Below are 23,821 nucleotides of genomic sequence, written 5' to 3'. Positions count from 1 at the left end.
CACAGGTTGAAATTCCTGTTTCAATTATCTTAATATAGGCTATGTGGGACTGCCTATGAAAAGCTTTTGAGAGACTTCAATTGGTCACAAATAATATAGCCAAACTATTAACTAGGACTAGTTACAAGAAAAGTTTTACCTTTATAGAGTTTTAGGTCCTTTTAAGGCACAAATCAGTTTGTGTGTCCTATAAAATGTTATGTAAAGTATTGCATTCATATAAATAAAGCTGTCTGGATTTTAAGATTCTGAAAACATACTTTTTAAAACCCCACCATAATCCAAGGTACTTTTAGTAGGAATATGAGGATGTTCTCATTTTTCTGAGCCTCAGGAATTTACCCTTTTGTCAAAAAGCAATGCTTTTCTACTAAGGCAGGCTTTTGATGTTTAATGGAAGTTTTTCCTGAAGTCAGTTTTAACTGATGGGTGATAAAATATATACTTCATCTTAAATGTTATTAACTACTTTTTTCTCTGAATAACTAAAACCAGAATGATAATTATGATAGTAATCTTGGGAAGGACTCAATAGGTGGATAAAAATGCCAAATCCAGTTCAAACACCTGACGATGCAAATAGCCGTAATCAAAACATCAAGATATGAAAATAGAAATCAAAACATTATGGTATAAATCAGCCATGGTGGTCCCAATGGTTATGGAAGTAACACTAAGTGCCTTGGACAGCAAGGCACTTAGTGCCTTGTAAAACCTGTGCACTGAGATTTTTTTCATCAATTACAAAAGGCCCTATTGCTTGCATCCACATATGTACTATGCCAATACATTACAGTACAAAACCTTAAGTTCTTTGGAAAAACCGGATGCGAATGAAGGCCGACACTAGTTAAAGAACTGGTATCTGTGATTTCACACTGTTATGTATATAATGATAATAATGATATACCATTTTGCATTCCACTCTATTGAACATAGAGTGTTCTATGTGTTCTATATAAGTCCAGTTTCAGATATGCCCTGAAGGAGCTAGTGGTAATGGCAACAGTAGTGGAAATATATATCCTGTCTCATGTGACAAGTAAAATTAAGTATTAGAATGTCAAAAAGAGAGAGAGAGAGAGAGAATTGGAACCATACATGATTTATTTTAAAAGTCTGAAATGATAATTGTTAGAATAATAATTCCTTATCTCTACAGTTTTTTCTACAGTATTCTTCTTCTAACTAAGCTTTATTATGTTCTCTGACTTAAAAAAAAACAAACAAAAAAGTTGCAAATTATGCAACTTTACGTGTTTCCAGGCAACAACTGTCAATAAAATCTGAATTCTGTAGTACAGTACAGTGAAGGATGTTGCAGCATTCAAGCTACTTGGAAATACTGTCACCAATAAGAGTGGGCTGTCATATTAAAACAAAACAAAACAAAACAGGAATGTTAACATTGCACGCATAATGACTTACCCTTCCACATTCATTTGATCAGAATTTAAGTCATTATTTTCAGTGCCATAGTTTGAATGATTCATAAAAAAAATCTATGAGGAAAAGAACCTTTAAAATTTCAAATCTGACACTTCATATCTAGTTATCTACATGATATGCACAATATATAAATATATTTATGTACATAAATAACAGTTGAACTGTACAATCGAAACTAACATAAATGGTACAAAAATATTGGCTTTGGTGAGCATGCACTACACTAAGCTTCAAATCAAATTAAATAAGAAGCATCTCTGAGTTGTGGTTTCTTAAAAATAAATTTCAGTTCACATAGATTTTGAAGCAGATTTATCAAGAAAGTCAAATTTCCTAGTAAAGATACAAAATCTATTAATAAACATTAAATTCATGTACAGTGCTTTTAGGTGATAAGAGCTTTCAAGTATTTTTTTTTCTCTTTTCATCATTACTTCAATATTCAGCTTGATTATTATTTCACTGAATAAATAAGATCTTAGCTCTAAAATTGCTTGGCTATGAATAGTTTGAAAATCACAGCCAGTCTGCTAAAACTGGAGCCTGAAGTGAAGATGAAAATGCTAAGGAAAATGGCTGTCCACTGTAATATGCCTTCAGTTCTGTATGCTGGTGTTCATGGGTCCCTGTTCCTACAACCCACTCAAATCCGATGCATAACACCCTTTTGTTATATTTAAGGCTAGAAGGAAAACACTCAGAGATCACGTTCAGGCTTAGGAAAGTCTTCATTTAGAATATATTTTAGGCAGGGGTGAACTGCTCCCGGTTCAGACCGGATTGGGCGATCCAGTAGCGATTGTGGCAGGTGGTTCGGAGAACCGGTAGCGATGGCGGCTTGAGGCTCCACCCACCTACCCAGGTGTCGTTATTTCCTGGTTTTAACCAGGAAGTAATGTGTTTTTTACCCTCTGTGCATGTGCAGGTTTTACACATGCGCAGAGGGTCTAAGCGCACATGTGCCCCATGCATGCACTTCCAAACCGGTAAGGAAGGTAAGTAGATTTCACTCCTGATTTTAAGGTAAAATTACTTGATGTAGGCTTAGTGTGCAGCAAATGTAACTCTAAACAACTTTCTGCCGCACATAAAGCACCTTTGTCCAAACTCCCCTCTCCAGGCTGTACAGAATAGAGATGATCTGGACAAAACATTGAGGAGAGATGTTTCAGAATGGCTGTTTGTCTGCCTTATTCATACTGAGACAAACCTAAATGTTTTCAGAGCTTAGAGTGACTGAGACAACGCATAACAGATAGAATACACTTGGTTCTCACTTTTTGGTTCTGTAGCGATAATTGCACTGCTACATACCTCAGTGACTGCCATCTGGAAGATTATTCCTATTTTCTAAAAGCTACCGTGGCTACCATATTCCCTTACGTGGAAAACATGAAGATTTACTAACTCAGTGCTTTCCAAAGATTTGTTGCCACCCATGAAACTGGCATAAGAAGGTCTGATCTTTGGGGAAAAGCTAAGTATTTTGTTGATTTTAGAGTGGAAAAGGAGAAGAGACTAGAACAGGGATAGTCTTATCTTATATACTGTGTATACATCATGAATCCTGAGGTCTCAACTGCACACTAGTTTTAGTCAACATTCCCAGTATGTAGAGCCAGCAACAAAAATGCCTCTATTTGGCCCATAAATTGTAAAAGATCCCAAAGCACTATGTATATATGAATCGTATAGCATAGCATTCCTGCTTCTATAGTTACATTAATAGTACTAGTTCTAACGGCAAGAATGTTAAGTGCACTGTTGTTGATACTAGAATGGAAGCCCTTGGTTAATTGTTTATAAAGTCATCAGAGTTAACTGCAGGTTGAGGAGTCACAAAAGGCTCATCTATTTTCTGGTATTCCTTCATGGATGCTGCCTGGTCTGAAATTGAAGAGAACGACAGTTGGTCATGTTCTGTAATGTGCATCTGGTCTTCTTCCTTGTTTTTCTTCACGTAGAATATTTTCCTAAATTTTTTGAGTTCATGAAGTTCACAGAAAGTTTCTAGAACAACCAGCATTGCGATGAGGCCCAGCAACAGGTAACCTAGGAAAGAATTATCACAGTTGATGAACTAAGAACTGACTGAATGTAAATAGTAGTGCAAATCTCCACCGTGAAAAGGATTAATTGCTAATCCAGAAGCTCTTAATGACCATGCCATGCACAGTCCTTCCACATAACCCCATTAAATCTCTCACATTCTGAAAGACTTAAATCAAACAGTAGGACTCTTAAGCAGAATTATACACCATCTTGTTTACTGACTAACATAATTATCAAACATATAAAGGCTTGAATAGCTCTCATCAATAGTGGGATTTGACTAATCATGTAATTTGGCTCTCTCTCTCTCTGCAGTTATATAATATAAAAGGTTATCAAGAAGAAATATGCTTTTTTCTTGTTAGAGTGTTAGTTTACTACTCACATGTAATTCCTATTTTATATAGCTCTCTGAATTTTTGGTTATAACCTTCTCCTGGAACATAGTCGCCAAGGCCGATGGTGCTGAGAGAAATGAAGCAAAAATAAAATGATTCCAGAAAGTTCCAATCATCTTCCAGGACAGAAAATATTATTGCTGGGATAAAGAAAAAGCATGAGACGGTCACAAAGCCCAAAATCACTGCGTGGATGATGGCCACAATTTGCTTCGAAAAGCCCCAGTGGATGTGGAAATACAGTACAGGCCGCCTGGTGACATAAACTATGACACGCTGGACCACTGCTGTCAGGAAGAGCAGGGTGAAGGGGATCCCAATAACTGAATAGATGATGCAAAAGGCCTTTCCTCCATCTGACAAAGGCACAGTGTGACCATAACCTGTAACAAAAGCACAAAGACAGGAGTGAGGCTTAGAGATTTATGTGTGGAGGAAAGCTGTTAAGTCTGAATGCACTCTGAGAGAGCAGACTTAAGATGGTAAAGTAGTTACCTCAACCTGAGGTTGAAGTGCGGAGAAGGCTTACATTTTACATCATTGTCTGTACTTCATTAAAGATCATTCACGTGTACCACAGAACAAAAGCAAAGAGAAAGAAAAGCTGTATTTTGAAATTTGGAAAGCATCTTGTAATTTGTTCGTTAAACTCAGGGGTGAAATCTAAAATTTTTCCCTACCGGTTCTGTGGGCATGGCTTGGTGGTGGTGGTGGGTGTCCTGTGACTGAGTGGGCTTGGCCAATTCAATATCACTCACAGCCACACCCACTCAGTCCCAAGACCCCCTTCCACCAAGCCACGCCCACAGAACCCGGTAGGAAAACTTTTAAAATTTCTTTCTCCCACAGCTCTGCCCACCCACCCCATTCCCCAGACTCCTACTGCTCACCTTTCTCCCGCAGCTGGCTGTCAGGGAAGGCAAGCGCCCAAAAGGTACCGGAGTCGCTCATTCTCCTTCTTGAATGAGCCGCTCTGGTCCACATGCCTGCTGCATAAGCACACACTGTTTATTTAATTCAGTGGCAGGTTGGGTGTGCGCTTGCGCAACCGGCGCATGGACCAGAGCGGCTCATTCAAGAAGGAGAGTGAGTGACTCTGGTACCTTTCGGGTGCTTGTCTTCCCTGACAGCCAGCCGCGGGAGAAAGGTGAGCAGTAGGAGTCAGTGAATGCACCATTCCTCAAACTCTGACCTTGCTGCGGAGCCGCTGCCTGCTCACCCTTCGCCACGCGGCTCCGCCCACCCGCCCCATTCCCCGGAGTCAAAAAGTTAATTTAACCAGCTCTGCAAATTCCATCATCTTAACCAGCCATTCCTCTCTTGTGGGAAGTGTCGAACCTTCCCACTTTTGACCATTTAGCAATCTTGCCACACATGACATTTTTCTAGTTAACTGTCCATTAGTTCCCAAAGAAAAGCCTCTTGTTTTTAATTTAGTCCCAAATTAATGTATTCAATCTTTATAGCTCTTTTACATATCCACTAAACATGGTAGAATGTCCCTTTATCATTCACATTTCCAACAGAGATTCAAATTATCTTTATATAGGTAGTTCTCAACCTCTGACCATAATGGAGCCTGCCCATTATGGTCACATGTTGTAATGGTTGTTAAGCAAGATCGCCTTGCTCAATGACCCCATCTCCTGCTTTCTCTGATGTGGTTATTACATGACTGTGTGGGTTAAGTAGAACATGGGGTGCCTCAGGGGTGGGGAAGCATAGTGCAGGACCAGACCGGTCTGCCTCAGGTCTTTCCCCACCCCGAGACACCCCATGTTCTGCTTCCCATCATCAGGTTCCCCACAGACCTTGGGACTATTTCCCTCCACCAACAGGGTCCCTGTTTTCTCCCCTCCCTCTGACATGCTAATGTACCAGAGAGAAATTAACAGTTTCTTTTATCCAAATTACAAATGATGATAGAGAAATATTAGCTCACTCCTACTCCCTAAAAATGTAGTTCCAGACTTATATTTCTTGTTTAGCTTATAATATATAGTTTATAAGCTATCATGCAGTATCCATTTCTGAGTTGGGTGATCATATAAATCTTTGAAATAAAACTGTTCAAATAAAATTAACTTAGAATTAATTACATGCACTCCAACCATAATATATTAATTTGTTTCTAAATATCCAAATGCTGAATATGAAAACTGAAAATTGATGTAAGTTCTTTGCAATGTCAAGCTGATTTTCTAACATTACAGACCAATTGGGAAAGAAACAACCAAAAAGTTTCTGCCCAGTAAAAACTAATAAACAACACAGAAGAGGTAGTCAGGTTTGAAGGCTACTTTAAGTTCTCTTAGTAGGAAACTCATAGGTCACTTGTTTAACCTGCCAAGCAATGAACTATCAATAAATATTACCAAGGTGAGGCAACTATTTGCAAACTAGGGCTGTCTCCTAGCACAACGGTTAAAACAACAAAAAGGATAAAAAGAAATTTACACGAAGGATGAAATGTTCCAGTTTGGGCTGGGTGTATAGAACTTTCCATTAGTTAAAAGTGTTGAGTATTTCTTTTAAGCACTTGCCTGCTATGTCATTATTATTTTTTTAAATTTTAAAGCCTGTAGATAGTTCTTGAAAATGCTGTTGGATCTCAAACATTTGCATTAGGTGCCAATTCTAGTTATGCTTCTAGTGGACTACAAAACATGCATGGCTTTGTTAATAGGATTCTAATTAAAATAGCATTTATTTTGCCAAGAATAGAATATTCAGGAACATGGAGAGTTCAAGGTTTCTTTGAAGCAAGAAAATCAGTTTAATGCTATGCTTTTTCATCTTCAGCTGTGGCATTTACAACTGTGCATCAATTTTTAATGCTCACCCTCATTAATCCAAACTGTTGAAAACCATGGTTTATTCCTAAAACACCGTAACAATCGACAGCTGTAAAACTAGTGCCTTTTTATGGCCTTGCTTGACTTATTTTCTGATGAAGGGTAATTAAGAGCCAAGGATATCTAGGGATAATAGTCTTGCAGGAGGTGAAGCCAAGACCTCTGGCTGAGGTAAATCCAGTACTCCCTGCCTGCACCCAATAACAGCGTCTCAGATATGAACTTCAATCCTCCAGTCCTAAGCAAAGGAGCACTTTAAAGATCCAACAACAGAAGGTTTAGCTCTTCAGGTCAGCCAGACTGGCCAAAAAGTGGGTCAGCAGGAGACAGAGTCTAACAGTGCTTCAGCTGGGCATTTGGGCAGAGGCCCGGTTTGGCTCATTTATTCACTTTATTCTGTACAAAGACAATTTTGTAAACCTCAGCTCTGTTGCCTTTACCTTGCTGCATTGTATTATCTCTAGAGTTCTAGATTCCACCTCTTTGTGTTTCATGTTTTTTTTTTAATTTGTTGCTTGTTTATTGGATTCCTGGACTCTCTTGGCCCAGGCCAAGATAGGAAAATGTGAGATAGACAGCATTGCCATCAGATGCATTCATAATTGGCTGACCAACTGCACTCAATGTGTATTCCTCAATGGAACTAGATCTACATGGAGGGAAGCGTGCAGTGGGGCACTTCAAGGTTCTGTCTTAGGCCCATCTTTATAAATGATTTAGATGAGGGAATAGTAGGGGAACTTATCAAATGTCATCAAGCTGGGGAGGAATAGTTAACACTTTAGAAGATAGGCTCAAGATCCAAAAAGATATTGACAGACTCAAACACTGAACATTATCCAACAAAATACAATTCGGTGGTGAGAAAAGTAAGATTTTATATCCAGCTTGCTCCCTGGCTGGCTAGCAGCACAAGAAATGCTTGCTGTGTGATGCACCTGTGCAGAATTGTGGCTCAACCTGGAAGGAACCAATGTCAGGAGCAATTAATCCAGCCCAGGCTTCTAACAGTAGTGTATGGCACTTGTCAGTAGCATATGAGTAGTAGAATGTGCACTATAGCTTGACAGTAAAATACATTGATATCCACTGATATATTTAATAAATCAAATCTCTAACAGGTCCGAAAGAAATTCTAAAACCTGGGAAAGTTATTTCTTCCTGTGAAATGAGCAGCAGAAATCCTGCTGGAAATAAAATGAATTAAAATGTGTAGAAAAATAAGAGAGAAATAAAAAAGGGAGGTTTACATGTTTTCTCCTGTAGCCAGGAGTGCTTTGATTTACTGTATGAAAAAAATAACATCAAAGCTGTAGTGCCTTAAGACAAAATAGAGGGAAGGTGAGACTAGGCAAGAGGACCTCAATTTGTTCAGGAATCAGAGGGGACTTTTGCAGGAGCCACTACTGTGAGTGCAGAGGTTGCCAAAGGATAGCCTCAGTGCCTCAATTCCTCTGGGAAAAAGGTAGCCCCTGATTTACAATTGTAATAGAGCTGTAAGGCAAGACATCTTGTGACTGGACCTGTTTTTCCAGCATTTTTGCAATAGTCTTAAGAGAATGCTGTGGTCATGAAATGTATCCATTTTTACCCAATGAAAGGGATTGGGGTTTTTTTTTTGCCAGAAACTGGAAATAAACACTAGTAAAGTTACCTGGTAATTACTTAATATTTATAATATTAATGATAATGCAAGTTCACAGGATTAATCCATCTCCTTATTTATTTGGCTGTCCAACTCAAAACAATATGGCTCTGGGTGGTATACAAGAAAAGTAACCAATGACACTCCCTACTTCCCACCTCTGTACAACAGAAAGTTGCTCACGGTGCCTCAATTTGTAACTCTTTAAATTAGGAGTGTCAAACTCAAGGCCCAGGGGGCGGATCCGGCCAGTGGGGTGCTTAGATCTGGCCCGCAAGACCGCTCTGGAAACAGCAAAGGACCGGCCCATGGTACCTCTGCCAGCAAAAAAGGGCTCCTGAGCTCCATTTTTGGCTGCAACTGCCTCCTGCAAGTCTCTGCCAGTGAAAACTGAGCTCAGGAGGACCACGTGCAGCCCTCCGAGCTCTATTTTCACTGGAAGAGGGTTGCAGGAGGCTGTCGCAGCCAAAAATGGAGCTCAGAAGCCCATTTTCGCTGGCAGAGTGCTCAGGCCAGCACAGGCGTCCCCAACACAAGTGACGTCAAGCTGGCCATGGCCATCCTGGCCATAGCCACCATGGCCACCCATGGTCAAACATAGCCCTAATGCGGCCCTCAATGAAATTGAGTTTGACACCCCTGCTTTAAATCAACCACATATTTCCCCAGGATCCTGTGGTTGTCCTCTGCAGCTTCAGTATGATTCTGGGAAAGTTGCAGTGTGATTCTGGGAAAGTTGCAGATAGATACTACAATATGTGCATGATTGTGTGTGAACCAAAGGAATTTTTCCCTTCAGATCCAAAGTGTTGCATAGCCATGGTTATTACAGAAAATTCAATTTTTGCCCTCTGGCCAGCAGGTTTGTGAATGAATCAGTGTTGAAATTGATATTACAGATCCTTCACTTTAAATACAGCTGCTGTTATGTTGTTTACCTGAGTTATTAAGACTCTAACTCTAAGTAATTAAGACTCTAAGACTCTGTGTAATTTTCTTAATCCATCCAGCAGTCAATATAATTTTCTTGTTGGCAGTGATGTTATCAGTGAGGGATCTCTCACTCCTCATTTTTAATTTATATTATTAATATATACTGTATTGCAATATTGCTGTTCAGTTTTAAAACTATGACGAAAGAATAAATACAGATTTTTAAAATGGCTTACATATTGGTTAATAAATCAACAATTCTTATCCACAATGTCTGGATTCAGGTCTTCTTCTGAATTTCATTTTTTTACAGAAGAACATTTACTTGAATCTAGCTAATCCTTCCGCAAAATAGCCGTTTTAATTTCTAAGGGTGGCTAGATCCATTAATGTTGTAATACTCAGAACATTTAGTTGGAAGTCAGACCATTGACTTATTTCTGAGGAAACATTCGTAACTCATGTGCTGCATGAATTCCAATATACATCAACATCATGTTAATTTTTACTCATTTTATCCTTGCCATGAAGAGTTTGAGAAAACAGCACGTCTGATGCCTCCAGTACGATTACATCAGTTAGTACTAACTTGACTAACACTCTTACCACAGCAAGAAACATTGTGGTCATATTTAGGAATTCATATGACTCAGACTTCCTGGACAGAGTTAATACAAACAGGAAAAATTTCCTTTGAATTATGTGTCATATAAAAAACTTGAAGCAGATGGCAGATATGAAACTGCCATTCAGTAAGAAACTGAATAGAAGATGAAAAAACCTCAGCAAGCTTAATTATTAAATTTGTGCAGCTTCTTTATATATGAGCATAAGAAAAAACTGCTTTAAACTCATCTATATTTACTGCTGCTAGATGTTCCAAGCTACTGGCTTAAACCAGCAGGAGGCTGGTTTAAGTTAACTGACATTTAATCTTCACACATGGTGTTGTAAATGTGAATTAAAGTTTACGTATTTGAATTGATCCTACAACAGATGGCAGGGCTGGCAACTATGGCTAATCTCAAGAAAGATTAGTCTTGAACTCAATTAGTATCTTTATGAGAGGCTACCAGGAAATTGCAGTAACTTAGACATGTTGTATTGTTCCAAATGATCCTTATCATCTTGAGTCACATCTCTCCTCAACTAGAGATGCCCAAACTTTAAAACATGCCACAAGTTGATACAATTAAGAAAGGGTTAACAACAACTGCAGTTCATGTGATGTTTGTCTCACTGCCATTACATTTCACAAAAAGTTATAAAGTCTGGGCACCACCACCTCTAGATACAAACTGGAACAATTTCAAAAAGGGGAAGTGAGGATAACCAGGAGACTACAAGCTATAGCCTATTAAAAGAGCCTGAAAGAAGTGAAAAGGTTCAGTGTGAGATAAAATACTGATGGGGAATATGGTAGCATTTTTCAAATATCTGAAATGATATGGAGTACCTCTTCCCATATTAGTCTACATCAGCATGGAAATTAAAGTTTATGGTCTATAATTTTATAGAACGAGACACCAAATGAGGGATTCAGTAACAGGGTGGTGAATTCTTATAGAACATTAGGAAAAAAATTATAATGAACAGAGCTCTTTGACAATAGAAGAAATTAAATTAGAATAGAGCTGGAAGGGATCTTGGACGTCTTCAGGTCCAACCCCTTGCTCTAGTAGGAGACCCTATACTATTTCAGGCAAGTGGCTCTCCAGTCTCTCCTTGAAGATCTCCAGTGATGAAGCACCCACAACTTCTGACAGCAAGTTGTTCCTCTGGTTAATTGTCCTCACTGTCAGGAAGTTTCTCCTTAATTCCAAGTTACTTCTCTCCTTGATTAGTTTCCATCCATTATTTTGCCTTCTGATGCTTTGAAAAATAAATTGAGCCCCTCTTCCTTGTGGCAAATACCGGAATACTGCTATCATGTTATCCCTAGTCCTTCTTTTCTCTAAACTAGCCATACCAGATTCTTGCAACTGTTCTTCGTATGTTTTAGTCTCCAGGCCCTTAATCGTCTTAGTTGCTCTTCTCTGCACTTTTTCCAAAGTCTCAACATCTTTTTTTGTAATGTGACGACCAAAACTGGATGCAGTACTCCAGGAGTGGTTTTATTACTGAGAGAGGTGATGGGGTTTCCTTCATTGGGAAATTGAGGCTAGATAGTCATTCCTGAACTGAGTAATTGACTCAAGGGTCTTTTCCAGTTTTGGAGTTCTGTGAAGTCAATAAACTAAAGCACTACATCAATCATTTCAAATGAAATCTTATACACAATAATAACAATAATCAGCCTCTTTCAAAAATGAATGTAATTTGCCTGCTTGTGAAATAATTTACTGTGTCTGTAGTGTGAAAAGCCTTTCTAAACACATTTGCACTGAATATTTCATAAAGTTGTAAAATGCTCATGCCAACAGACAAAAAAAGAGTCTCTGAATTCTTTAGACTGCAGTGAAAATATATCCTTGGTATATCTTTTCTTTAAACATTTCTAAATTGCCTTTATTATTTAGCAATAATTGCCAAGAGTTGTTTGGCAGCAGAGGGATCTAAGTGTAATTAATTAATTAATTAATTAATTATCCAATTGTACTTGGAAATGTGATTTGTTTATAAATTAATTAATTAATTAATTAATTAATTAATTAATTTATAAACAAACCACATTTCCAAGTACAATTGGATATAATAGAATATCAGTCCATGCAGTTAGTAAACTACAATAAACCAACTAGAATCCTAAGAAACAGTATTAAGCTGTAAATGCCTGGGCTGTACTTCCTGAGAACGCTCAGGAAGATAAATCTATCTCAGCATCTACTTCTGTCCTACTACTGCAGCACCATTGAGAATGTCCTGACATATGGCATTCTTGCATAGTATGGGAGCAGCTCTGTAGCAGACAAAAAGGCTCTACAGAATCATTAAAAGTGCCCAGAATATCATTGGGCTCCAGCTACCAGCCATGGATGACATCTTCGAATCTCACTGTTTGAGGAAGTTGCATAACATTCTCAGAGACTCTTCCCATCCTGCTTACAATTTTTTTGAAGTGTTGCCTTCCGGCAGAAGATACAGAACAATTAAAACTCAGACCACACATTTTCTGAATAGTTTTTATCCCAGAGCTATAATTGCACTCAGCAATGAACTAAATGCCACCATCAGTGAGTTGTTGGACAGTATTACTTGGTCTGTTGTGTGGATGTTTGGGTGGTTTAGGGGTGGAGAATTGTGGTGGGTGGGAGTGTGTTTGGGGATTGTTATGTGTGTTGGACCTGGTCTTTGGGTGTTAAGTGAATATTGTTGTATGGATATACTGTGTATACACGTACAATAACAATAAAGTTATTATTATAAAGCATAAAAATCTTTTTAATGTTGATCAAGTTCTCTCATTCTGGAGCTGAAAAGGCTCTCTTCTTTATTCCTCTCTTATGATGCTTTAATTCATGGTTACACTAATATGGGAAGAGGCACTTCTTATATTGGTGACTCAAACTTGTAAGTGATTTAAACCCAACACCAGCTCCTTAAACAAAGAAGAGAGAGATGTTCAGCATTACATTGACACTTTATGATAATGAAACTGAGATAAAAAACCTCCCCTCCCTCTGGTGAGCAGCAGAATGGACCTGCTATATCTGCGATGGTGAACCTATGGCATGTGTGCCAGAGGTGGTACGCGCACCCTCTCTGATGGCATGCTAGCCATCATCCCAGTTCTGCTCCGCTGAGCATGCACGCGCACCTCCCGCCAGCCAGATGGTTTTTGGGTCTCTGCTGCACATGCATGGGGAGCGGGGCACATGCATGGGGCCCGTGTGTGCACAGTGGGGGGGGCACATGCAGGGGCTGGGGTGCATGCACGGAGGGTGGGGCACATACATGGGGTTGCACGCACATTGCATTTTGGGGGTTTGGGCGCATGTACATGTGCTTTGGGCACTCAGTCCAGAAAAGATTATCCATCACTGCTATATTGTTTGGTCTCAACAGCAGAAGTGTCTCTGTACCATGAGGAATGCACAAGCAGAACCCACTTTCTTCAAAGTAAGGCTAATGGTCAAAAAGAAGTGTCCTCACCTGAATGCCTTCAGAAATAGACTGTGCCTCCTTCGCTACCTGAAGGATCACAATTTGCACATTCCAAGTTCAGAAAGGAACGTAATATAAATTGATAGACAATGCCAGCCAGAAGTTCAGCTGTAGAATTTAGCATTATATAATACTTTGGATCACCTTTATCGGCATACCATAATATGACATATTACATACGCTAATCCTACCTGCAAATCATCAAAGTTCAGCTTTTCTTGTAAGGGATAGCTAATAGCCTGCAAATCATCTAAGGATAGATGGATTCTCACTGTCATCAAGGAAACTTCCTTGGGAGTTACCTATCTATAACATTACTTCAGCTCATTAACCTCTATGTTGTCCATTGCTTATTATTTATTATTTTTAATTAAAAAGAGCTACCAGACTAAGCATTGCCTTTAGAGTTTACTTATAACTACGGTCAGTGCAACTATATAAGTCACTGCAATAAAAAAGTAGTTATCTGTCACATTTAATTGCAGGATTTGAAAATTTGAATTCACACATTTATAAACTATAAATCCTATTATCAGTAGGAATGCAATGGAGAATGCGAGTTTCTTTTTAAGATTGTTCCTTTTAGAACATCAAACGTCTTGCTAAGTAAAATTTGAAAGTCAATTATTCTCAATTGAGATATTTTTGTATCATGGTTTCTTTTTCTTTTTTTAAAGCATCTCTCTCATGTTCATGAAAAGAAAGCTTGTTAAAATATTTCAAAGACTCCCTTTTCTGCACATTTAATTAATGTGCTGATTACAATTTACCCTACTCCTTCTTTTGAAACAGTATTATTAACATTCCTGTTTTGTACAAGTGATATTTCTCTTTTTAAATATCTGATGAAGGTGTTCCATATATTATAATTCTACTAGGTTGTTTCTTAATTTCATTTTTTTTTCTTTTACTATTTTAAAAGTAATTTAAAATTTACGCACTTTCTGCCGTGCCCTCAAGACTTTTTTATTCCAACAAGCGGGGCTAGCCTAACTCTTTTTAATTGTTTAATTTTAATTTTAATTTGTTTTTAAAAACAGGGGTCTTTTAATTAGTATGGGCCAAATTTATTTAATATGTTTTTAAATTGTTTTTTAAATTTTATATTGTATCTGTTTTATCTTTGGCTCCCGAAGGACTCACTGCCCTGAGTCCTTCGGGAGTAGGGCGGTATATAAATCTAAATAAACTTAAACTTAAACTTTAGCAATTTTTATTACTGTTTTTTTCCCCCTTCTGTTCAATTGTATCTGGTTCTAGGAGACTGCCTGGACAGATCCTGCAGTTTTTTAGTCAAGGTTTCTCAGTATTGGTTTGCCATTGCCTTCTTTCTAGGGCTGAGAGAAAGTAACTGGCACAAGGTCAACTAGCTGATTTTTGCCAAGGTGGGATTAGAAATCACCTTTCTCAGTTTCTAGTCTGATGCCTTAGCCACTACACCAAACTGACTGTTGTATTAAATAAACATTGTTAAAAAGAACATAAAGCTGTGAAACTATCGATCAATGATAGTCTGAAAACTATGTATAAAACAGCATCCTAGGTACACAAAATGAACATAACCATCATCCTTCACTTGTTTGTTGCAAGAAAAGCCAGTGAATTCCTTTTTTACTTAGTTTGCTGAAATCTAACCCAGTTGTAAACGTTATAGCTGGGATGGGAGGGGAAAGGAAGCTTCTATTGCAGGGGTGTCAAACTCAAGGCCTGGGGGCAGGATCTGGTCCATGGGGTGCTTAAATCTGGCCCACAACATCTGGCCCTGGAAACAACAAAGGACTGCCTGCGGTGCCTCAGTCCAGCCCAGGCCAACCGGGCACTGATCTACAACCTGGTGGTGGCCATTTTCATTGGCAGAGTGCTGCAGGAGGCTGTTGCAGCTGACAATGGAGCTTGTGCCCCTCCAGAGCTCCATTTTCACTGACAGAGTGCTAGCAAAATAAACTTGCTTGCCCTCTGCTGCCTAGGCCTCTGGGCAGCCTGTACTGCCATCCAGGGATCCTCCTCATGGCCTGAGAGGGACGGCGAGGCTCCTCTGGAGAACAAGGGTTTAGCGCTCTCCCTGGATTCGCCTTTCTCTGCTGGAGACAGTGGATCCCCCAGCCCCACCCATACCACTACAGGTACCCCCGACACAAGGGACATCAAGCTGGCCATGCCCACCCTGGCCACATCCACCAGCTCCCCAAGGTCAAACACAACCCTGATGCGGTCCTCAATGAAATCAAGTTTGACATCCCTGTTCTAGTGCATGAGAAAAGTTCACTCATATCACATAAGATCCAGAGATTTTCTATGCGAATAATTTATAGTTCTATCCGGCCACAAATCTCTGATGCTGGTGGACTATACAGCACCACAATGATGTGAAACTGTTGAAGACTGATGTGCAAATGTTCTATGATTAGCTTATATAATTTTGGACTACAAGAAGCCTAGGCTCTTGATTCACAATTTTGAGTTTGTGGAACAGTTCAACAAATTATTTTGTCATTGTCATCATCATCTACAGCAATGGCAAATCCAGGTGGTTCAATGCTCTTTTGAGGGGACTTTGAGTTAAGAGTTGATTGCTAGTGACTGCTTGTACAAATCCTTGTAGTTATCTTGGGAAGATTTTGGAAGTAGTGTCTCACTCACTTCCTGAGCTGTGTGCCTGGCTCAAGGTCACCCAACTGGCTTTGTGCCCAAGGCAAGTCTTATGGTCTCCCAGTTTCTAGCCTGGTGTTTTAATCACCTCACCAGTGAGTATTAGCTGTGATCGTCATAGTTAAAATTAAAAAATGATTGGGAAGAAGCATATTAGATCGTTCATGAAATATGCTATTTATAGCAAGCTTAAAGAAAAGATGCTGCTGCTTTAATAATTCTAGTTGTTTGTGCAAAGTCTGAATCTTATGTCTTTTTTGGAGCACACACAATCCTAATAAAAACATAGAATCTGTCCATCAAAAAAAAATGACCTTTCAAAAGGACACATAATACCATGGCAATTTTCAGAATTAAAAGTTAGCCTTGAAAGCAATGCTTAATACAAAAGTCTCATTATCATTCATGTCATCCAAATCGATCAAAATACGGGACATGATACTGAATATCACATTGACAGTACCTCATACCACCTTTATGCAATTTTAACTGCTGAGTCAGCAAGACCTCTAAACAATTTAAGGGCAACATATCCTATCCATAAAAGGATCTTTATTTAGAACTCAGGAAAAAATGCATTAAAGGATTCATACTTAACTGGAAGGTTTAGAAACTTTAGATAACATACATTTTGGTACACAATAAATTAGCTGCAGAGACACAAGCTAAATGATGAATTAGTTATGGGTGTGCTTTCCCTTCCTCAGTCATAAGTGAGCAATCGTTTTTTCCATTATATCAGGAAATACAATACCATTTTGTCCTTATCAGGTCACTTTATTCAAATAGGAAAGAGAAACACAAAAAGAAAGTGGCATCCTCTCAACCTTCTCAACCCCAGTGGGATGTGCTTCCTACATTTGAGAAGACATGAACAACTTCTTCATTTTCAAGTTCTGCTGGTTTAAAGGGGCATTTTAACTAGAGATACCCCAATGGCTTCTCTTTTGCTACATGTAATGTTTGCCACATTTCTCTAGGCAAACCATAGCGAGTGACAAATCTGATGGCTATTGAACTGGTCAATGATAATAATATTAATGATGGATGGATGCATTCTATAAGATCATATTTACCAGACATGCTATTACAGATATGATTCATTATCAAAGCAACAAAATGACATTCTCACTAATCAGAATTTCATTCTTTAAAAAATAACTATTGCAGGACATGTATAGAGTAATAATTTACAATGTTGACAGTACAAGAAGATTTTCATGAACGCAACAAAGATGTCACGAAAATTAAACTATGGCTTCTTTTAAACTCAGACTGTTAAACAAGGCAGAATGGCCTGGCTTGATAAAAACTATTATGGCCAGAAGTCATAAACTAGGTTGACATATGATACATTTTTCAGCTGAAGCAGACACACCCAGCTTTTAATATCTCTTCAGCCAGTCACTTTTTCCCAGCCTAACCTCACAAGAATGTGGAGAAAAGTAGGAAGAAGGCTGTGTGCCCTGCTTGAACTCCTGAATGAAAAGTAGAATATAAATATAATAAATGTATGTCTAATAATAAATATATAAGTATTTGGATTCAAACAACAAAGTGAAAGCGTCAAAACTAAGCAGTTTATATGATTTAGCACCACATGTGACTTCAGTCTAAAAGTGAACATATATTATCCAGTTATAGAAACAGGTTCTGACTGGGAATATGTAAAACTGTTTATGATCCTACACGCACAGTTAAACAAAAATCCATTGTAATAGCATTGGTGAAAAGGCATGTTCTCAAACTGTGCACCTGTATACATTTACCATTTTTAAAACTAGATGGACAGTTTTGACAGGCATAGTACTTACTGCATTGAAATGTAATGTATGAACCCAACTAAGATGCTTTCTTTCTTGGGCTGGCTTCTTTCTTATATTACAAGCAGGAACCCGTCCCAGCATTTTATTACTAAGGGTAGAGGTACTGGCCCTATTAACTAGGGGAAAGGGACGGAAGCCCAGGATGACATGATGATGGGGAAAAGAAAACTTTGCAGTTGGATTACCGCTTCACAAAAGATATGAGTACCTTGCCTCCAAGTTCTGTATTAAGTATCTCTATGCTGTTCTGAAAATGTTAGCGCTATACACAAGAAAGTAAAAGGAGCAAAGGATTGGAAGGAAAATAGAAATGCCTGAAGGGGAATAAAGGGGAAAAAGGGAAAGAGGGTGCTCCTTGGTGCTCTCTGAGCTTGTTTGATTTTTGCAGAGTTTCCTTACCCAAACTAGGTAACATCATTAATTCTAGTAAGGAGTTTGCTGTCAGTTTGTATTCTAATCTAGAATATAAACTAACAGGTTTCTAGAATGTAAACTGACAGCAAACTGCCTTCCTTACTAGAATCAAGGGCCCCTCATTTCAACCCAGAGCTACAAATATTCTCCTTTATAAGAGGGAAAGACCCTGACTATAATCACAGACCTCCCTCAACCAAGTCAAGATGTAGTGGCTGCATTTGTACCTCACCATACCTGCAACAACAAAGCATCAACCCTGGTGACGGTTTCTTCGTGGGACATTTTTGTTAGCACAGCCCGTTTTGCTATTTTTATGGTTCAACGCCTTGAACGACTCCAGACGCCTATTATTTCAGTAAGCGCGTTAAGCGTGTCGCGTGTGAAGGCAGACGCTTTCTTGGCAAACCGAACAGCCGCAATGGAATCCCACAAGAAACATTCCTCGGTCTCTGCCTTCTAAATTTGTCCTAGCCGAGCCACCTCTTTCTCCGTTGGAAAGGGGTTCGTGGGGGGAGGGGAGGAGAGAAGCCGCCACTTTCCCCCACCGTTGCTGACTCAAGCTTTCCGCGCGGCTTGGCAGGCCCGGGGCTGGCCTAGGAAGGAGGTTCCCGATGCAAAGGCCAGGCCAGGCCCGGGCTAAGGCCCGCGCCGCCGCCGCCGCCACCTGCTTACCTGTGGTGGAGAGCACCGTGCTGGCGAAGAAAAGCGCCGAGGTGAAGTCCCAATTCCAGCTGCCCGAAGCGTTGCTCAGCACCGAGACGCCGTAGTTGCTGGCCTGCAGGACGCGCGCCAAGAAGCTCTCGAGCTGCTGCTCCGACAGGCACTCGTGCTCCTCCACGAAGCGCTGCTTCAGTTTGCGCAGCTCCTGGCGCAGGAGGTCTTCGTAGGGCAGCTCGACCGACGAGAAGACCACGGCGCCGAAAACCAGGTAGAGCAGGTAGCCCAGCACCAGCAAGCCGAAGCACCAGGCGGAGCGGTGCCTCTCCACGCACGAGCTGCCCGCTAGAGACTGCAGCATCTTCCCCCGCCAGCGCCGCGCACTCCTTCCGAGCGCCAGCCCGCCACCGCTGCTGCCCTGCCCGGAGCCCGCGGAAGACCCGTGTCCCTGAGTGACCCGGGCGGCTCAGCGCAGGAGCCTGGGGCCTCGAGGCGCGCTGGAGGGAGCGGGGTGGGGGGGGGGCAACCCACGGAGAGTGGCCCGGGAAGCTCTGGCGGCTGGCTGGGGCCCACGCGGTCTCAGCCCCCCCAGAGTAGAGATCCCTCTCTCCTCCGTCTGGGACCAGGCTCTTTTCCTGGTTCCTTCTTTCGGTGACTTTCAATACCAAAAATCCCCGATGATGTGGCGCTCACGTGGCCAGCTCAGGTAACCGGCAATGGGACGCGCGTCACCAGAAGCTGCTGAACTGGTTCCAGCGGAGGAGCTTGCTAACCGAATGAGGAAGAGCGGGGAGAGAACCAAAACGCGCGCAGGCAGTGACGGAAGAAAATAAATAAATAAATCCACGAACGATCCCGGATCGGGCAAAAATGGAGAGATTCTTCCATTCATCGGTCTGCCTCTTGGATTATTCCATGGTTTTTAAATTCGGAATCTCGAGATTCACCCCGAAATCCCCAATACAGGACTGTATTGGTTTCGGATTCCGAGGCTGTTCAAGCTGGTGCAGCATTGAGGCGGGAGCCTGGGGGAGCGTCTCGGCGTTAATGGCCAAGAGCCAAAGCCGATGGTCATCGTCCCTTATTGTCTCACTAGTATAGCAGAAAGGACTCCAGCGGGAACTTCCGTAGAACGTTTTCGGTGAATGAAAACGGCACGTTCGCTTCCAATAAATGAGAGAAAGTGCTTTTCAACCCTCAGCAACTTTAAGCGGTGTGGACTTCCAACTTCCAGAATTCCCCAGCCAGCATGAAATCCTCACCGCTTTAAAGTTGCTGAGGTTGAGAAATTCTGAATTAGAGACTTCAGGTTGTGGGTTCTGTTGAGCAGAATTGCACACAAACATCGGGAGAGGGAGCGCAGCAGTGACTATTTATTTATTTATTTATTGGTTGGTTGGTTGGTTGGTTTGATTTATATGCCGCCCTTCTCTGGAGACTCAGGGCGGCTTACAATGCGTTAAGCAATAGCCTTCATACCTTTGTATATACCTGCTTAGTAGGGCTTTCGCGCCCCCCCCCAAGCAGTGTTCTTTTTTATACAAAGTCATCTTATTGCCCCCACAATCTGGGTCCTCATTTTACCCACCTTGAAAGGATGGAAGGCTGAGTCAACCTTGAGCCTGGTGAGATTTGAACTTGCAATAATTGCAGGCAGCTGGTGCTACTTAACAACACTTTAGTCTGCTGCGCCACCAAGACTCTTACACGTTAGCTGTGAAAACACGTGCAAGGAAAGGAATGGTGGATTCTGGCCATCCTGCTATGCTGCCTATGGTAACAGTTATGTTCTGTTTATGAAGGTAGCTGAGTAGGCTAATATGGTGATGATATGACTAAGTGTTGTTGCCTCCTCCCTTCAGTCAACGCTACTCTTATTTATAGCTGCACTGTGGGTGTGAATGGATTGGAGAAACTTGATACAGTATAGTGCTGTAATGTACAGTTCAGGTTTCTTCTGTATTATACATTATTCAGTTTAGCACTGAAGAGTCATTAAGTCCACCCATTGCACCAGAGCCAAAGCTATTCCTTTTCCCAGCTCTCTTATTTGACACAAAACCCCCTATTTTGATGCCTTCCAGAGCCTACCCTGCTTGTCATTGATAAAGGAAGTATTGATTTTGGACAGCTTTACATTTCCGTCTTTTAAAACAAGATGGAAGTAGCAATAGCAATAAAACTTATATAGCACTTCATAGTGCTTTTACAGCCCTCTCTAAGCAGTTTACAGAGTCGGCATATTGCCCCCAACAATCTGGCTCCTCATTTTACCCACTTTGGAAGGATGGAAGACTGAGTCAACCTTGAGCCTGATGAGATTTGAACTGCTGAACTGAAGCTAGCAGTCAGCTGAAGTAGCCTGCAGTACTGCACTCTAACCACTGCGCCACCTCGGCTCTTTAAAGTAAATTAAAGTAAGTCTGTTCAGCTTTTGCTATGCTGAATATATCTATTTTGCCTTAGCCATCTCCAAAATACAAAAATGAAAGAATGAATGAACAAACGAATGAATGAATGAAATGAAATTGGTCCCTCCTTCTTCAGAAGTACAAGGTACTGCAGCTCTCAAAAACTAAAAAAGAAAAAGCATGTTACTCAGCCATTAAAAGGTTCCCTACTCCAGTTGTAGAAAAATAGAAGACAGGAAGGAGGTGTTAGCTGCCCTACTGCATTGCTAAGTGACCTTTAGGAAATAAAATAGTAGAAAAAAATTAACAGTCTTCATTCCTGTTACGCATCGCAGGGCCATTCCGGTCTCCGTTCTTAAATCAACAAAAAACCTGACTGGCATGACATTTTCTATACCTACTTCTAATCCCTAAGCTGTCTGTGTTGCAACTGTTGTGAGCTAACCCGGGAGTTTGCCACTTGTTAAAGGCAAACAAAAAAACTTTTTTTTTCCTCTGGCTTTGCCACCATACCAATAATATCATTCTGAGAATGTATTTTTAAAATCCTGGTTGAATTACAGCATTGTGTTTATTTGTTTGCTCTTTAAAACATCGTGAATGCAGATACAAATGGGATGAAAAGAAGAGAAATTTTGGTTTTGTGCTTGACATCTGAGAGAATAAATACAACTATTTAAAAAGCTGACTTCTCCCTGGTTTTCATATCTGTGCTGTAAAGTTATCTAGATTTATAACTTTTGCACATTGCAGAAAGATGGGCAAATAAGAAATCAGATAATTTATGTTTCCAAAGAGGAGACCAAGGATTTTTGCGATGTCTGCACTAAGGCAAAAGTGGGGAAGTGATGACAGATAAATGACAACATCATCATGCAAATGCCGTGACATGTACTTGCACCAGACATTAGGAGGATGACATCATTATGTGTATTAAGTGGGGTGAATGAGGACGCAGCAAGCCAGAGTAGTGAGTGACAACAGCTCTTTATTGTATAGTGAGAATCCAGCAACTAACCCAGGGAGCCAGCTCCCTTTATATACCTTGCAGCTGTAGTGGTTAGCTAATCAGCTGAAGGTCAGTTAATTCGAACTTCCCGCCAAACAAACCTATTTACATAACACTCCTCCCCTCCCAGAAGTCACTTGGGGTGTTATTTACATACAAAGTCTCTCAGGTGACTAGGGCGTGTGCGAGTCCTAGTTGATCTGCGCAGTTCAGTCGGAGGGGCGGCGTCGAGCAGGTTGGAGGGACCCTCTGTTTCTCCCTGCTCCGCCAATGAGGCCTCTGGAACTTCCTTGTGGGCGGCGACTTCTCCGGCAGCCTGAACTACCTCGATGGGGCGGCGCTGGATACCAGAATCCTCAGCTAAGTCCTCCACTCTACCCGGGCTTGTAGTTTGTGTTTCTGGTTGGTAGTCATGGTCAGGGGTTGGTTCGTCGAATCTGTCTTCGGTATCTGCGGTTACTCGTTTTCTCAGTTGGTCGATGTGTCTGCGCCAAACTCTCCCGTCCCCCATGTCTACCCTGTATGATTTGAGCCCCGTGATTTCTGCAATGGTCCCTGCCTCCCAGAGTGGGCCCTGTCCGTAGTTTCTGGCGTGGACCGGCGTTCCTATGGTGAACTCTCTAAGCTTCCTCTCCCCCCCCCTTGAAAGATTCTGGGGAGTAGTTGGGGTTAAGCCTGTCTAGTACTCCTCGGAGTTTCCGCCCCATTAATAGCTTTGCCGGGCTTCGGCCTGTGGCTGTACAGGGTGTGGAGTGCTGTGCTATTAGGAATTTGTCTACCCTTTCCTGCCAGTCTCCGGGGCTTAAACGTGAAAGGGCCTCCTTTGCTGACCTCACAAATCTCTCAGCCTGACCGTTACTAGCCGGATGAAACGGGGCCGAAAGGACATGTCTGATCCCTAGCCCCGCTAAGTACCCCTCGAATTGTGTCGCGGTGAATTGTGGCCCGTTATCTGACACTAGGACACTAGGATGTCCGGTAACCCATGGGTGGCGAATAACTGTCTGAGTTCCCTGATGGTTGTGTCGGTGGTAGTGGCCTTCATTAGCTTAATCTCCAACCATTTGGAAAACGCATCTACAACAACCATGAAGGTCTGTCCATGAAATGGGCCAGCAAAGTCAATATGTATTCTGGACCAGGGTCCCTGGGGTCTTTCCCACTCCCTCACGGGTGCCGTTGGTGGATCTGGTCTGGACTCTTGGCAGGGCTGGCATCTCCCCACCCACTCGGTAATGTCTGTATCCATGCTGGGCCACCAGACGTAGCTCCTGGCTAGCCCCTTCATTCTTACAATCCCAGGGTGCCCCTCATGCAACAATGTTAAAACTTTTTCCCGTAGGCACAAAGGAATAACAACCCGATCACCCCATAGTAAGCAACCCCCTTGCATTGTTAATTCATCCCGTTTTCCCG

At 41.1% G+C, this 23,821-nt stretch overlaps 1 protein-coding gene across 1 annotated transcript; it reads right to left on the bottom strand.

Moving 5' to 3' along the window:
• Positions 1-1,089: 1,089 nt before the first annotated feature.
• On the bottom strand, positions 1,090-20,202 carry KCNK1 (potassium two pore domain channel subfamily K member 1). The gene is made up of 3 exons (XM_034428328.3): positions 19,001-20,202; positions 3,887-4,282; positions 1,090-3,501 (listed from the first exon to the last, which is right to left on the bottom strand). The coding sequence occupies exons 1-3, from the start codon at positions 19,344-19,346 to the stop codon at positions 3,242-3,244; spliced, it is 1,002 nt and encodes a 333-aa protein (XP_034284219.1). The 5' UTR covers positions 19,347-20,202; the 3' UTR covers positions 1,090-3,241.
• Between the last annotated feature and the right edge of the window lie 3,619 nt (positions 20,203-23,821).

The sequence above is a fragment of the Pantherophis guttatus genome, chromosome 1 (genome assembly GCF_059756535.1).
Source record: "Pantherophis guttatus breed Tessera chromosome 1, ASM5975653v1, whole genome shotgun sequence".
Classification (NCBI taxonomy): domain Eukaryota; kingdom Metazoa; phylum Chordata; class Lepidosauria; order Squamata; family Colubridae; genus Pantherophis; species Pantherophis guttatus.
This window is presented reverse-complemented; position numbering and strand designations above follow the sequence as displayed.

Bases quoted from the DNA above. Each gene is read 5' to 3' on its own strand.
- KCNK1 (XM_034428328.3), bottom strand. From the start codon at position 19,346: ATGCTGCAGTCTCTAGCGGGCAGCTCGTGCGTGGAGAGGCACCGCTCC. The intron at 4,283-19,000 runs GTAAGCAGGTGG...CTTTTGTTACAG, and splicing joins CACGGTGCTCTCCACCACAG to GTTATGGTCACACTGTGCCT. The intron at 3,502-3,886 runs GTGAGTAGTAAA...ATTCTTTCCTAG, and splicing joins ATATAAAATAGGAATTACAT to GTTACCTGTTGCTGGGCCTC.